The sequence below is a fragment of the Dendrobates tinctorius genome, unplaced genomic scaffold (genome assembly GCF_039654945.1).
Source record: "Dendrobates tinctorius isolate UK_male_01 unplaced genomic scaffold, ASM3965494v1 ptg000224l, whole genome shotgun sequence".
Lineage (NCBI taxonomy): Eukaryota > Metazoa > Chordata > Amphibia > Anura > Dendrobatidae > Dendrobates > Dendrobates tinctorius.
This window is the reverse complement of record NW_027361891.1, coordinates 10,191,990-10,207,341: the sequence shown is the minus strand read 5'-3', so window position 1 is coordinate 10,207,341 and position 15,352 is coordinate 10,191,990. Positions and strand designations below refer to the sequence as shown.

The following is a 15,352-nucleotide window of genomic DNA, read 5'->3' as shown; positions in this document are numbered from 1 at the left end:
AGATAGGTCCCACTGGAGCTACATCCCCTAAAGGTTCCCCCAGGAAGTCTAGGAACTTTTTCCAAGTTCTACCATAGATTTGGGACGTTATAGGTTTCCTGCTCTTCAACAGGGTGGAGACTAACCCTGGTGAGAATCCCTGGCGACTCAGTGGCGCCCTCTCAAATTCCAGGCTGCCAGATGGAAGCCCTTCACCTGAGAGTGGACCACTAGTCCCTGGGAAAGCAGGACTGGAATCTCCGGTAAGATCCATGGATCTGTCACTGACATGAGTCTCAGAAGGGAGAACCAAGGCCTCCTCGGCTAAAATGGAGCTATAAGAATTATTCTCGCTCGATCCTCCCTGATTTTCCGGACTACTACGGGGATCATTGTCATCGGGGGGAATGCATAGGCCAAGGAGAACTTCCAGGGTATTTGTAGGGCATCTACTGCGAAGGGATTTTCTCTTGGATTCAGTGAGCAGAACTTCCTGACTTTCCTGTTGTGTGAGGTGGCAAACAGGTCTATTTCCGGCTTGACCCAAGCTAGAACTATTTGTTGAAAGATTTGGGGGTTTAGGGACCATTCCCCATGTCTTAGGTGCCTGCGACTCAGGAAGTCTGCTTGTGTATTTTCGACCCCCTTTATATGCAGTGCCGTGATGGATAACAGATGTTGTTCTGCTAAATGGAAAAGTAGATTTGATACTTCCATGAGGCCCCAAGATCTCGTTCCCCCCTGGTGGTTGATGTAAGCTACCACTGCACGATTGTCCATCATGACTCGAGTGTGGCGGCCCCGAAGCAAGGGGAGAAAATATTTCACGGTTTTCTCTACTGCACTTAGTTCTTTTACATTTGAACCGTGATCCTTTTCTAGCGAGGACCAGGTTCCCTGTATCGAGTGGGATCTCAGGTGTGCTCCCCACCTTGTGGCACTTGCGTCGGTTGTAATGATGTCCTCGACTGGTTTCTGCCACGGGAGACCGGATGTTAGATGCTCTTCTACTGTCCACCAGAGTAGGGAATCTCTTACCTCCATGGAGAGACATAGTTTGTCCTTTCAATTGTTTCTGCGCTGACAGAACTTCCCACTGCAGTTGTCTTAAGTGGTACTGTGCCCACGCTACAGCGGGTATGCATGATGTCAACGAGCCTAAAAGGGGCATTGCGTTCCTCAGGGTCATAGCCGGCCTTTGTATTGCTGTGCGAGCTAGGCCCCTTATCTTGGTCACTTTGTTCTCAGGTAGAAGGCAGCGCTGTTGCTCGGAGTCCAGTATTAACCCTAGGAAGGATTGCACCTGGTGTTAATCTCGACTTGGGGACATTTACTATCCATCCTAGCCCTATTAAAGTTGATATCACTTCCTTCACTTGGTGTGTGCAATGGGTCTCCGACCTCCCTACGACAAGAAAGTCGTCCAGGCATGGGACGATCACTATGTCCCGGGAACGAAGACTCTGGGGGCTGTAGACAGGCCGAACGGAAGGGCTGCGTATTGGTAGTGTTTGACCTGACCTTGGACATACAGCGCTACTCTCAAGTACTTTTGATACTCCCGATGGATTGGGATATGATAGTAGGCATCTTTTAAGTCTATCACTGCCATGAGGCAGTGCTGGAACAGGATCTTTGTGGCCGTATTGTTTGGTTCCATTTTGAAGGAGCAATTGTCTACCCACTGATTGAGTCTCTTCAGGTTGACTATGGTCCTCCAAGAGTGGTCTGGTTTTTGTATTAAAAAGACGGGGGGGGGGGGGGGGGAAGAGTAAAACCCCCTTTCTTCTTCTTGAACTGGGACTTCCTGTAGGACTTGTTTTTGCACTAGTCCCAAGACTTCCGTCTCCAGGGCCAGTTGTTGGTCTTGGGCTTTCCTTCGGGGTGTCATTATAAAGGTGCACCTGGGCGGACGGGTGAATTTTATTTTTAAAACAGTCCTTGATTATGCTTAGAACCCATGTACTGGGGGAGATATTTGCCCAGGTGGAAAGGAAGAGAGAAAGCCTTCCCCCTACCTCCGACCTGATGTCATTGGGGAGATTTTTTTGGAGGAAGTAGAGGGCCCTTTAAACATATAGCCTGATCCTCTCCTTTCTTTAAAGTCCCAATTTTTCCTATCTCCCGGGGGACGACCCCTGTTAAATCTTCTCCTCCGAAAGGGCTGCTTTTTGGGTTCTCCCGGAAATCGGGGAAAGCCTTTTTCCTATCCCCCGCATGCTCCAAAATTTCCTCTAGCTTTTTCCCGAAGAGGAATTGGCCGTCACATGGAATGGAACATAGTCTATGTTTCGATGGCAAATCCCCTGGACACCCTTTAAGCCACAGGGCTCGTCTTGCCGCATTTGACAAGCTTGCTGCTCTAGCTGTTTATCTCGTGGAATCTGCTGAAGTATCCGCTAGGAAAACCGCTGCTCCATGTACCAGTGTCAGATTAGACAGTATTTCGTCCCTAGGAACTTTATCCCTGATCTGGTCCTCTATTTGTTGTAGCCAGACCATGAGGGCACGAGCGGTACAAGTACCAGCTATTGCCGGTTTTAATCCACCTGCCGATGCTTCCCAGATATGCTTCAGGAACCCATCTGCTTTTTTATCAAGCAGGTCTTTCAGCACGCCAGAGTCCTCTAATGGTAAAGATACCTTTTTTGAGGATTTAGCTACGGCACCATCAATCTTTGGGACTTTTTCCCAGGTTTGTGAGTCTTTTTGTTCAAATGGGTACCTCCTTTTTGATGTAGAAGGTAAGGCACCCGACCTCTCAGGTTTTTTCCATTCCCTGTCAATTAAGGCCTTTATCGTATTTACAGGGAAGGTGCGTTTTTTCCTTTCCTCCAGTCCTCCAAACATAACATCCTCCAATGATTTAGGAGTCTTTTCCTCCTTAAGGCCCATTGTAGACCTGACAGCTTTGACCAGTTTTTCTGTGTCATCTGTTGGGAAACACGGACGGCCCCCTATATCGCTGTCCGAGGAGGATTCTGAGGACTGAGTAGAGGAAGAGGAGGTGGAGGGGGACAGGGATCTTTCCCGACCTTTCTGCCCTAGTGAGGCCTCTGAATCAGAATCCCTTTTGCAGCTTCTTTTATCTGTTTTTTTAAGGGCTGCCTTTAGGGAGCCTTTCACCTCCTCTTGTATATAGCCCTAAGGCTAGTCACCAAATCAGGGGTTTCCTCCCGTATGGTTTTGTTTATACAATCAGCGCAGAGGTCTTTCTGCCACTGATCTGCCAGCAGGTATCTGCATAGGGCGCATTCTCTACTCTTTGTTTTGCCGCTAGACTACTTCAACCCCTAGTGATCAAACAGAAAAATGGAACCCTGTTACCATAAGGGTGACATTCACGTAGATCCCTCACCACCGCTGTCAATCAAGGGTACCGATCTCGGAGGCACCTCAGATGCACTTGTGACGTTTTTTCTGGACGTCTCAGAGTCATGCCGGTCGTGTTTACGACTGCCGCTCCCACCACTCGAGCGGCTGCTCCTGGTATGCTGGCGGCTCGGCATCTGGCGAGAGCTCTTGCTGCTGCTCTTCTTGCCCCACTTCCATTGTGAAGTTTTGGGCATGAGTGCATCTTCTGTGGTCATCCCTCTTTATGAGAGGGATCCACTGCACTCTCCGCCTCCTCCGGTGCCCTTTACAGCCCCTCCCTCGCCACGCCGCCGAGATGATCTTTTGCCGGCCGGCGGTTTTTTTTCATGGGCGCCGCCATCTTGGATCCAGCGCCGCCCTCGACGTCACACAGGCACGCCCATTCCCAGCGTGCCTTGTGTGTGATGTCAGAGGGGCGTGACCCGGAAGCGGCGCCCCTCTTGGATGCACTTGATGCAGGCAGAGGGAGGAGCGCGGCACGGCAGACACGGAAGAGCCCCTGGACCCCGACCGTGCTGCACTAACGCCCGCTTGGACGCTGAGCCCCGGGGGACCCGCAGACGCCACTTCCACCCCCGACGCCCAGCGCACAGGCACTGCCTGATATTCCACGCTGGCACGGGGGTGGGCAGGTATGCTATCTTGAACCGCGGTCTTCAGCACACGGGTCCCTGTCAGGACAGGAAACCCAACTGAAGCGAGGGAGCGGTACCGCCCTTTAATCTTCAGTAGGGTTAATGTCCTGACTGGGTGGATCCCCTCTCTCATGTGTGCCGTCATGGGAGACGGGAAAACTGCGGATAGAGATCAGATCCAGGTCCGCCTCCTACAGACACTAAGCTTAAACTGAAGTACCTGGCGCATGTCAGTGGGTGTATACTGCTGAAGACGAGCCATTTTAAGTTTTTTTGCATAGTGTCAGCCTCCTAGTGACATCAGTATACACCATGGTTACCTGTGTCCCCAATGAAGCGATAAAGAAAAGAAAATAGTCCTGGATAATCTGTTTAACATATTTTAAAAGACCCTAGATTGTCAGAAAGTAATGAATATCTTATTTCCAAGGTTGTGTGTGCAATTTGATAAAAAAAAAAGCAGTATCTCCTTTTTTAGTTAGGAAGGAAAATACAAAACTAAAGGATCTTCCACACATCAGGTTTTTGGTCCTTGTTATTTTTGAGGACCACTAATGGACCCATTAAAATGAGCTTTCCTTTTCTCATTTCCCTTTTTCTGAAAAGATTGTTAGCAAAAAAAAAAAAAAAAGATTTTTGTGTACTCACCATAAAATCTCTTTCCCTTAGCCTCTAATTGGGGGACACAGAACCATGGGTGTTATGCTGCTGTCCACTAGGAGGCGACACTATGCATAATCTGAAAAAGATTAACTATGGCTCCTCCTCTGCAGTATACACCCCTGGACGTGTTAGCCTTCTCCAGTTTTGTGCAAAAGCATTAGGAGGAATATAACAGAAAACATAACCATGCCTGTAAGAAGGCCACAGTGTACGAGCTCAAAGAACAATATGAGAACTCAACCGTAACAGCTGCACGTAAGGGCAACATCGTGGGAGCTGTGTCCCCCAATTAGAGGCTAAGAGAAAGAGATTTTACGGTGAGTACACAAAAATCTCCTTTACTCTGTCGCCTCATTGGGGGACACAGAACCATGGGACGTCCCAAAGCAGTCCCTGGGTGGGAAGCAATGGACGAATATTGTGCAGACAGGACCCTAAACTTGGGGCACCGCCACCTGCAGAACCCGTCTACCCAGGCTCGCGTCCGCTAAGGACTGGGTATTAACTCTGTAGTATTTGGTAAACGTGTGCAGGCTAGTCCAAGTGGCCGCCTTACACACTTGTTGAGCCAAAGCCTGGTGCCGAATGGCCCAGGAGGCCCCTACCGCCAGTGTAGAATGTGCCGTAATAGCGGCCGGAAGGAGGGGAATTTTTGATCCACCTGCCGAGGGTAGCCTTGGAAGCCGGCAATCCCTGGCGGACGCCTTCCGGAAGAAGGAAAAGGGAATCAGACTTCCGGAACGGCGCAGTCCTAGACACGTATATACGCAATGCTCTGACGAGGTCAAGCGTATGCAGAGCCTTCTCCACTCTATGAACCGGAACCGGGCAAAGGGATGGCAGTGAAATTTCCTCATTGAGGTGGAAGTTGGACACAACCTTCGGAAGGAATGATGGGACCGTACGGAGAACTACCTTGTCCTGGTGAAAAGCCAGGAAGGGCCGTCTGCAGGAGAGTGCCGACAGTTCAGACACCCTGCGTAGCAAGGTGATTGCCACCAGAAAGACTACCTTATGGGATAGAAGGCGAAGTGGGACTTCCCTAAGGGGTTCGAAGGGAGGTCCCTGCAATGCTGTCAGGACCAGGTTGAGGTCCCACGTTTCTAGTGGCCATCTGTAGGGGGGAACCAATCGGGAAACCCCCTGAAGAAAAGTCCTTACTTGCGGCTTGTTAGCAATGCGTCTTTGAAAAAGAACTGAGAGCGCTGACACCTGGCTCTTAAGCGAGCCCAGGGACAGTCTGGCCTCCAGACCCGATTGGAGAAAACCAAGCACTTTGGGGAGAGAATAAGGGAGTGGGATCTGGTCGCGAGATTCGCACCGGGTAAAGAATGCTCTCCAGGTAGGGTAATAAATCTTGGCAGAGGCTGGCTTCCGTGCCCTGATCATGGTTCCAATGACGTCCGGTGAGAGCCCTGCCTGGGTTAGAACCCAGGTCTCAAGGGCCACGCCGTCAAATTGAGAGCCCCTGAATTCTGGTGGAAGAATGGGCCTTGTGACAGAAGGTCGGGACAGTTGGGGAGATGCCAGGGGGCGTCTGCTGTAAGTTGTACGATGTCGGCGTACCATGTATGTCTGGGCCAGTCTGGAGCGATTAGGATGGTTGGAACTCCTTGCTTGATCTTCCTCACCACTCTGGATTGATATCCAGAGTGGGGAGAGAGGTGGAAAAATGGGGGAGAGGTGGAAAAATGTACAGAAGCTCCAACTGGGTCCAGTCCTGAACCAGGGCATCCGCTCCGAGCGACCGCGAATTGTGTGTTCTGGCCATGAAGCTGGAGACCTTGGCATTGAAATGGGATGCCATCAGGTCCACGTCCAGGGTCCCCCAGCGATGGCAGATCTGGCAAAAAATTTTGGGATAGAGAGACCACTCTCCCGAGTCCATTCTTTGCCTGCTGAGGAAGTCGGCTTCAAAGTTGTCCACACCCAGAATGTGGACCACAGAGAGTACCGATCCCGTGTCTTCCGCCCAGTGGAGGATGTGTGTCACTTCTCTCATCGCCTGGGTACTGCGTGTCCCGCCTTGGTGGTTCACGAAGGCTGTGAATGAGGATGCGGACTCCTAGATGGAGAGCCAGTGCCTTGTCCTTGGGAAGCAGCACCAGACCCCTGGAGGAGTCGAATAGCATCCCCAGGAAGGACAGAGACTGACTCGGAGTAGTCGATGACTTTTGTAGGTTGACTAACCAGCCCAGGCGACTCGGAGTGTCGATTGTGATTGAGATGCTGAGCTCGCAGTCCTTGAAGGTGGAAGCCTTGATGAGGAGATCGTCTAGGTATGGAACGACTACTATGCCTCTGGAGTATAGAACGTCCATGGTGGCTGCCATGATCTTGGTAAACGTTCTGGGAGCCCTGGCGAGTCCGAACAGGAGAACCACGAACTGGTAGTGGTCCTGGTTGATTGCGAACCTGAGAAATCTCTGATGGGTCGGAGCAATCGGTATATGCAGGTATGCGTCTTGTATGTCTATGGAGGCGAGATATTCTCCCTGCTCCATGGACGCAATGATGGACCGAAGGGACTCCATGCGAAAATGACGAACCCGTACATATTTGTTAAGTTGTTTTAGGTCCAATATGGGCCTCCTTTCTTGGGGACTACGAATAGATTGGAGTAGAACCCTCGGTGGGAACCGGTACTATGACTCCTGCTTGAAAAAGGGAGGAAACCACTTGGTGAAAGGCACGAGCCTTGGCTGGCGGTTTGGGGGGAACAGAGAGGAAGAACCGGTTCGGTGGGTTGGAAGTGAACTCTATCTTGTATCCATTTCCCTGATCCACCTGTCTTCTGTAATAGGCAGCCAGACTGGCTGAAAGAGCAAAAGTCGTCCGCCTACACGTGGGGTGTCTTCTGGAGTTCGTGAGCCATGAGGAGGAGAAAGTCTGAGGTTTTCCTCCTTTGGGCTTTGACTGGCCTGCTTTTGGCTGCCACGTCTTGTCCGGCCTTTGCGTCGACCGTGAGTTGTCCTTGCATGGGGAACGGTTACGATTTTGTGCTGGGCGCGAGACGGACCAGCCCGAAGAATTCCGAAAGGATCGGAATCGTGTTTGGTTACGCTTTTTGTAAGTGCGTTTAGGTTTTAGTTGAGGGAGAGAGGTACTCTTACCCCCGGTGGCGTTGGAAATCATTGTGTCCAACTTTTCACCGAAAAGCCTCCCACTGAGGTACGGGAGGAGCGTGAGGGACTTCTTTGAGGCCACGTCAGCTTTCCATTCCCACAGCCAGAGGATACACCGAATCGTAATGGCGTTTGATGCTATACCCGCTACACCCCTTGCTGAATCCAGAGCTGCATGAAGCATGTAATCTGCTACAACTGCTATTTGAACCGCTTGTCCGACAGCTCAGGGGTTGGTGCTTGGAGGCCATCTTGCAATTTTTTGGCCCAAGCCAGAATGGCCTTGGCAGCCCAAACTGAAGCGAACGCGGGAGCCAGGGAGGCCCCTGCAGCCTCAAAAATTGAACGAGCCATGCGTTCTACCTGCCGGTCTGCTGCGCTCCCTGAGGGTTGAGCTATCAGGCAGAGAGAGGAGGGTCTGTGCTGCTAGTCTAGAGACTGGGGGGTCCACTTTGGGTGGATCTGTCCATTCCTTGGTGACCTTCTGCGGGAAGGGGTACCTTGCCTCCAAATATTTGCGATTGGAGAATTTATTCTCAGGCTGTGAAAACTGCTTGTTAAGGATCGCCTTAAATTCTGGGTGATTAGAGAAGACCTTAGGCGGTTTTAGAACACCTTCAAAGGAAATCTTGTGCTCTGGAGCCTCTGGGGGCGGATCAGAAATATCCAGCACCCGATGGATGGAAGAGATTACGTCTTCAACTAGCGCTGTATTCCTAGGGGGAATTGGGATCAGGGACCCCTCCGGTTTGTTGTCTGAGGCGGAGTCGGATGCCTTCCGAATCTTGTGTATCGCTGAGGCATCCCCTGGTGGGTGAACTGGGGCGGAGGTCTTCTGTGGTCGGGGATCGCTGTGGAGATCTGCGTTGTCTGTCTCTGGTAGGGGATGGTCTAGGTGACCTGGAACTACGGTGTCTCTCCCTAGAGGGGGATGACGCAGATGAACGCGACCTGTGGGTCCGCTTACGTCTGGATGTGGTCGGGACGTCATGTCCCTGAGTCGAGCTCTCCCTTTGCTGGGTAATGTTCATAGCCGAGGCATGACCCTGCAGAGCCTGAAGCAATGTGGAGGTTAGGTTATCTATAGACTGCGTCATAGATTGCGACATCTGAGTAGCCCATTCCGGCGTGGTAACAGACACTGAAGCATTGGTAGGGGCTTCTTGGGGTTCTGACCCAGTGATACAGTCCCGGCAGTGCGGGTACGTGCTGCCACTGGGGAGAGTGGTTTTGCAGGCTGTGCAGAGTGCATAAAAGCAGTCCTGCCTGGTTCTCTTCCTTGAGCCCGGCATAGTGCACAGAGTGCAGAAGGGCTGGCTATGCAGTTGACCCTACAGGGGTGGCTATGCAGAGGAACCTATAGGGGAGCCTTATAGGGAATATTGATTCACAGGCGAGCAAAAAACCCAGCTGTGATCTTACCCCACCAGTGTGCCCCTAGGTCCAGCGCCGAAGATCCGCAGTCCTGTGCCCCCCGGAGACTGGCTGGCCTGGTCCTGCTGATGTCCTGCAGCAGAAATGGCCGCCGAGAAGAAGAGGAAGGGGAAGAAGGGGGCGGAGAGCTGAAAAAGCACGGCAGAGCTGTGAAAAAACGCGCCCTTTCTGTCTCGATCCGCCCCTTCTATGACACTGTAGAGTGTCATATTTGTCATCCGGGGGCGGGCCGGGGGGCGAAGAGGAGGCGGCGGCTTCAGCTAGGCTGAAGCCGCGGCCTAAATTAGATGCCTGATGCCCAGAAAGGCTCCAGGTAGGCGCAAAAGTGCGGGAGGGGGTTGGATCTGAACCGGACTCCCCCAGATCTAAAGGCAGGATAGCGGTGGGGCTATAAGCGGAAGGGGGGCCCTGTGAGGGGTCCCTCTGAGGCACGATAGAGCTGGTGCTGCCGCACAGACAGGGGCGCAGGGAGCCCTGTGTCTCTATTGTGCCATGCCTGCCTGCACTCCCCCCTGCCCCGGCAGCTGGGCTGGGGACCCTGTATGCAGCCGCAGTGTGCTGGCCTATGCTGCTGGGAGCTGCAGAGTGCTGCCTGTACAGACCCTACCTGAGGCGTCTCAACCTAATGCCCCCAGAGGGGGATTAGGGAGGGTGCTGCTGTCACTATCAGGGGGCTTTATCCTCGCCTCAACCTCAACCCGAAAACCAAAAGGAATTGGTGAAGGAGGGGGGGTCTCTACTTCGAACCAGCACCCGAAGGACAGGGGAAGGAGCGACATGGGTAATAGCCATCTCGACCTCAGCTGGGCACCCCTTAACAGGGGACCGAGGAAGGAGCCATGCCGGGAGTCTCACAGGAGACCCACTTTTCTTCATCTGTAATCCCGTCGGAAAAAAACGGAGTGAAAAAGAATAACAAAAAAAAATTTTTTTAGGTGTGCCTCCTATGCGACACTAAGCAAAAACTGGAGAAGGCTAACGCCGTCCAGGGGGTGTATACTGCAGAGGAGGAGCCATAGTTAATCTTTTTCAGATTATGCATAGTGTCGCCTCCTAGTGGACAGCAGCATAACACCCATGGCTCTGTGTCCCCCAATGAGGCGACAGAGTAAAAAATGTAAAAAAAAAAAAAAAACACGAAGACATGTCCTCCATTGATCATATTGTAATTCAAACTTGTAAATGCAAGTTAAAGAAAACTTTTATCAAAGTTTCTGATGTACAATTGTAAGTAGACAGTGCTATATAATGTGATGACTGCAATATATTAAGAGGATAAAAACTTTGATGGGAGTGTTTTTTTAATGGCCATGTTAAAAAATAACCCAACACGGATATTCATGTGCTGATTGAATTTTACTGTTTAAAAGGGTAGGAGAAGCTAAGATTCACAGGACTTGTCTTAGCCAGAACACCCTTTAAAATACATAAAATATTAACGCTACTTATACCTTGGTTGATATTTCACGAAATTATAGCCAGTGGCTAAATGTACATTTTCATTTCTCATATAGAGCATGTACATAAGAGATTTAATAAGACTAACTTGCTACAAAGGAATAATTTAGAGCCAGGGATGTCTCTTGAATTCTTAAAAGCAGTTCTAATTAAAAAGAAATGCCTGTAAAGCGCTCCTAGCTTTTTCCCCGTATTTTAGAAAACAATACCATGGAAAAAATACTCACTCTGGAGAGTTGAGATTGAGGCCTAGTGTTGTCAAGTCACTTCCTAATGCAAGATGTACCATCCCTGGATCTGTCTCAGCTGCCCTGATGAATGTTAACAAGCCAATCATGCCAAACTGGTCTGTCACCATGCCTTGAGGAATGTTGGTAACTCGGCCTGGTGAAAAGACAGAAGCAAAAAACAACCAAATTAAATCATATGCAAATTATAACCTCAGAGCATGAAGATGTGGGAGCTTCAGTTAAACACCATGATAAAAGCTGGAATTATATGTTTAAAAATAGAGACCTCTGAGTGAACTCATAAGAAAAATGGATTAAAAAAAAAACAGCCAAAAATTCCAGTTATGAAATCAAAATAGCAACTGGAAACATCCAAAACATAAAGAGGAAAACTGGATCTCAAAAGGGGTTATCCAAGAATTTTAGAAATTAAAACATTATTTAAAAAAAATCTAAAAAAAAAGTTATCACCTATCTATTGGATAGTTAATACCATTATGATCGCTAGGGGTTTGACAGCTGGAATCCCAGCGATTCCGAAAATAGTGCTCTGGATCCAAAGAACGGGGTCTTGAATGGAGAAGTGAGAATGCTTGACCTTTGCTCTATTCTTTGTCTATAAAGACTGCTGGAAATAGCGAAGCGCTGTAAGCCGCTTTCTCCAGGAGTCCCACAAACAATGAATGGAGAAAAAGTTGAGAATTTAGTAGAGGCCAACTTTAGATTATGAAAATGACTCTTTAACCCCTTTCCGACATGTGACGCACGGATACTGAAACATCGGCCTGTGATGTGCCCATGGGGCGCCGATTGGTTGCCATGACAGCCAGGGGCACTCCTCTGGCTGGTGTTCCAATGAGACCGTGATTTTTGCGATTTGCAAGATGATCACAGCTTTAAGTCCCCTAAGGGGACTAACAAAAACAGTGAACATTGTTTTTTAAAATATGAAAAGAATAAAAAAAGATTTATAAAAGTTCAATTCACCTCCCTTTTCCTCCATCCGTTAAAGAAATAAATACACCCACAGTGAAGGAAAGAATTATTTGATCCCTTGCTGATTTTGTAAGTTTGCCCACTGACAAAGACATGAACAGTCTATAATTTTAAGGGTAGGTTAATTTTAACATTGAGAGATAGAATATCAAAAATAAAATCCAGAAAATTACATTGTCTAAATTATACAAATTTATTTGCATTTTGCAGGGAGAAATAAGTATTTGATCCCTCGGGTAAACAAGACTTAATACTTGGTGGCAAAACCCTTGTTGGCAAGCACAGCAGTCAGACATTTTTTGTAGTTGACGATGAGGAGATTTGAGCACGTCATTAGGAATTTTGATTCACTCCTCTTTGAAGAGCATCTCTAAATCATTAAGATTTTGAGGCTGTCGCTTGGCAACTCAGAGCGTCAACTCCAGCCATAAGTTTTCAATGGGATTAAGGTCTGGAGTCTGGCTAGGCCACTCCATGACCTTAATGTGCTTCTTTTTGAGCCACTCCTTTGTTGCCTTGGCTGTATATTTTGGGTCATTGTCTCGCTGGAAGATCCAGCCACGACCCATTTTTAATATCCTGGCGGAGGGAAGGAGGATGTCACTCAGGATTTTACGGTACATGGCTCCATTTATTCTCCCATTGATGTGGCTAAGTAGTCCTGTGCCCTTAGCAGAGAAATACCACCAAAACATAATGTTTTCACCTCCATGCTTGACAGTGGGGATGGTGTTCTTTGTGTCATAGGCAGCATTTCTCTTCCTCCAAACACGGCGAGTTGAGTTAATGCCAAAGACCTCAATTTTTGTCTCATCTGACCACAGCACCTTCTCCCAATCACTCACAGAATCATCCAGGTGTTCATTGGCAAGTTTCAGACGGGCCTGCACATGTGCCTTCTTGAGCAGGGGGATCTCACGGGCACTGCAGAATTTTAAACCTTTACGGCGTAATGTGTTACCAATGGTTTTCTTGGTGACTGTGGTCCCAGTTGACTTGAGATCATTAACAAGTTCCCCCCGTATAGTTTTAGGCTGATCTCTCACCTTCCTCATGATCAAGGATACCCCAACACAGTGAGATTTTGAATGGTACCCCAGATCAACGTCGATTGACAGTTATTTTGTATTTCTTCCATTTTCTTACTATTGCACCAACAGTGTATCCTTCTCACCCAGCGTCTTACTTATGGATTTGTAACCCATTCCAGCTTTGTGCAGGTCTATGATCTTGTCCCTCACATCCTTCTAAAGCTCTTCGGTCTTGCCCATGTTGTAGAGGTTAGAGTCTCACTGTCTAATTGAGTCTGTGGACAGGAGTCTTTTATAAAGGTGACTATATAAGACAGCTGTCTTTAATGCAGGTAACGAGTTGATTAGGAGTGTAGCTGGTCTGTAGGAGTCAGAACTCTTAATGGTTGGTAGGGGATCAAATACTTATTTCTCACTGCAAAATGCAAATAAATTTATATAATTTGTACAATGTGATTTTCTGGATTTTATTTTTGATACTTTATCTCTCATGTTAAAATTTCAAAATTCTTTTATTGGATTTTAGTAAATAACAAGGGTTGGGAAAAGGGGAGGGAAAGAAGGGAAAGAAAGGGAATTAACAAAGGGAAAAGGGTGGGAAAGAGGATTAAGGGAATAAAAAGTAGAGAACTCAAGTCTTTTTAACAATGCCATACAAGTACATGAATATACATAAGTAATGTATCAAAACCCATACAATGCACATATATATGAAGCCAAGTTAGCGAATTCAAACCGCACCAAGTATAATTAAGTGTTACAGAATTTAGTGTTCCAAACCTTCCATTTGTTGGAATATCTGATTAATCCATCATTAACGGTTGCAAATCTATTTTCTATGGAACTATGCTGATGAAGTCTGTCCAAAATTTCACAAAATAATGGTGGGTCAGATTTTTTCCACCAGTAAGCAATTGTATTCTTTACTACTAGAAAGATATGTATGATAACAAATTTAACTGACGGGTCAACAAGTTCTAAGTCTAGAGACAGCAAAGCTCTTTGGGGAGTGATTATGAAATTTTGGAAAAAGGAATTGATATGCAGTGACACTCTGTTCCAAAGATCTTTAATCTTCGGGCAGCCCCAGAACAGGTGAAAAAGGTTTCCTTGTTGACCACAGTTCCTCCAACAAAGGGGAGAATGCTCCTGGTTTATATGTGATAATCTAATAGGGGTGAAATACCACCTGGTTAGAATCTTGAAATATGATTTGTGAAGAGTCATTGAAATATTAGACTGGTAGGTATATTTGATGGCGCTATCCCATTGCCCATCTTCTATGGCCACATTCAATTCAGACTCCCACCTCCTCATGTATGCATTTTTGTAGCTAACCACATCACCATTGAAGTATCTCTCATGTTAAAATTAACCTACACTTAAAATTATAGACTGTTCATGTCTTTGTCAGTGGGCAAACTTACAAAATCACTGTATTTCGTATCGCTATGCTCATTAACCCCTTTCACAACATACGATGTAAAATTATATCATATGCTGGCTCCCTGACATTGATGCAGGGTTTCATGTCGAGCCCACATCTTTCCCTGCACATAACGGCTGATTTAAATCAGCAGTCAAGTGCTGAAGGCCCCCATTCCTGTCATTACGATCTCCTAAGAAAGCCAGAAAGTGGCTGGTATTCATAGGAGTTTGTGATTTTAGCTACACATAGCAGTGCCTATTTAAAATTAAAATGAAAAGAAAACACACATTTGGTTGCTGCGTTCATAACAGTTTGATCTATCAAAATATAAAATAAATTAATTGATCGGTAAACTGTGTAACAAAGAAAAAAATCAAGCTGACAGAATTATGATTTTTTCTTGGCCACAGCAACATTGCAATAAAAGGCGATTAAACCATCATAACTACCCCTAAAAAGTATCGGAATAAAGATCTGCTGAGGGTGCAAAAAATAAGCATTCACAGCACCCTATATCCCAAAAAATTAAAACCTTATTTTTTTATTTTTATTTTTTTTTTAACAATTGCAAATTTATTTTCACCACTTAGAAAAAAAAATAAACTATACATGTTTAGGATCTGCAGAATAATCATGCAAAAAAGCAAGCCCCAATATGGCTAACTAATGGAAACATAAGTTATGACACGAAGAATATGAAGTCTGATCTCTCAATAAATAAAATAAATTAATCTGATTGGTAAATGACGCAATGAGAAAAAGAATTAAAAAAAGGCCAGGACTGCAGTTTTTCTGAGAAAAAAAAAATAAAAACAAAAATGGTCACAAAAACAAGCCCTCGCACAGGTCCATATCCTGAAAATTGAAAATGTTACGGCTGTCAAAAATGGTGACAAACGGAATTGCTTTTTTTTTTTCCACAAAAAATTCAAGTTTTTTTTTTCACCACTTCAATAAAATAAAAACTTTGCATGTTTGGTATCGTCATAATCGTACT

General features: G+C 47.1%; 1 protein-coding gene across 1 annotated transcript in view; it reads right to left on the bottom strand.

Moving 5' to 3' along the window:
• CNOT2 (CCR4-NOT transcription complex subunit 2) overlaps positions 1 to 15,352 on the bottom strand; it is a 131,619-nt gene that overhangs the window by 44,953 nt on the left and 71,314 nt on the right. Inside the window, exon 10 of the mRNA XM_073555522.1 lies at positions 10,897 to 11,053. Within this exon, the coding sequence (XP_073411623.1) occupies positions 10,897 to 11,053 (157 nt within the window). The remainder of the gene's footprint in view (positions 1 to 10,896; positions 11,054 to 15,352) is intronic.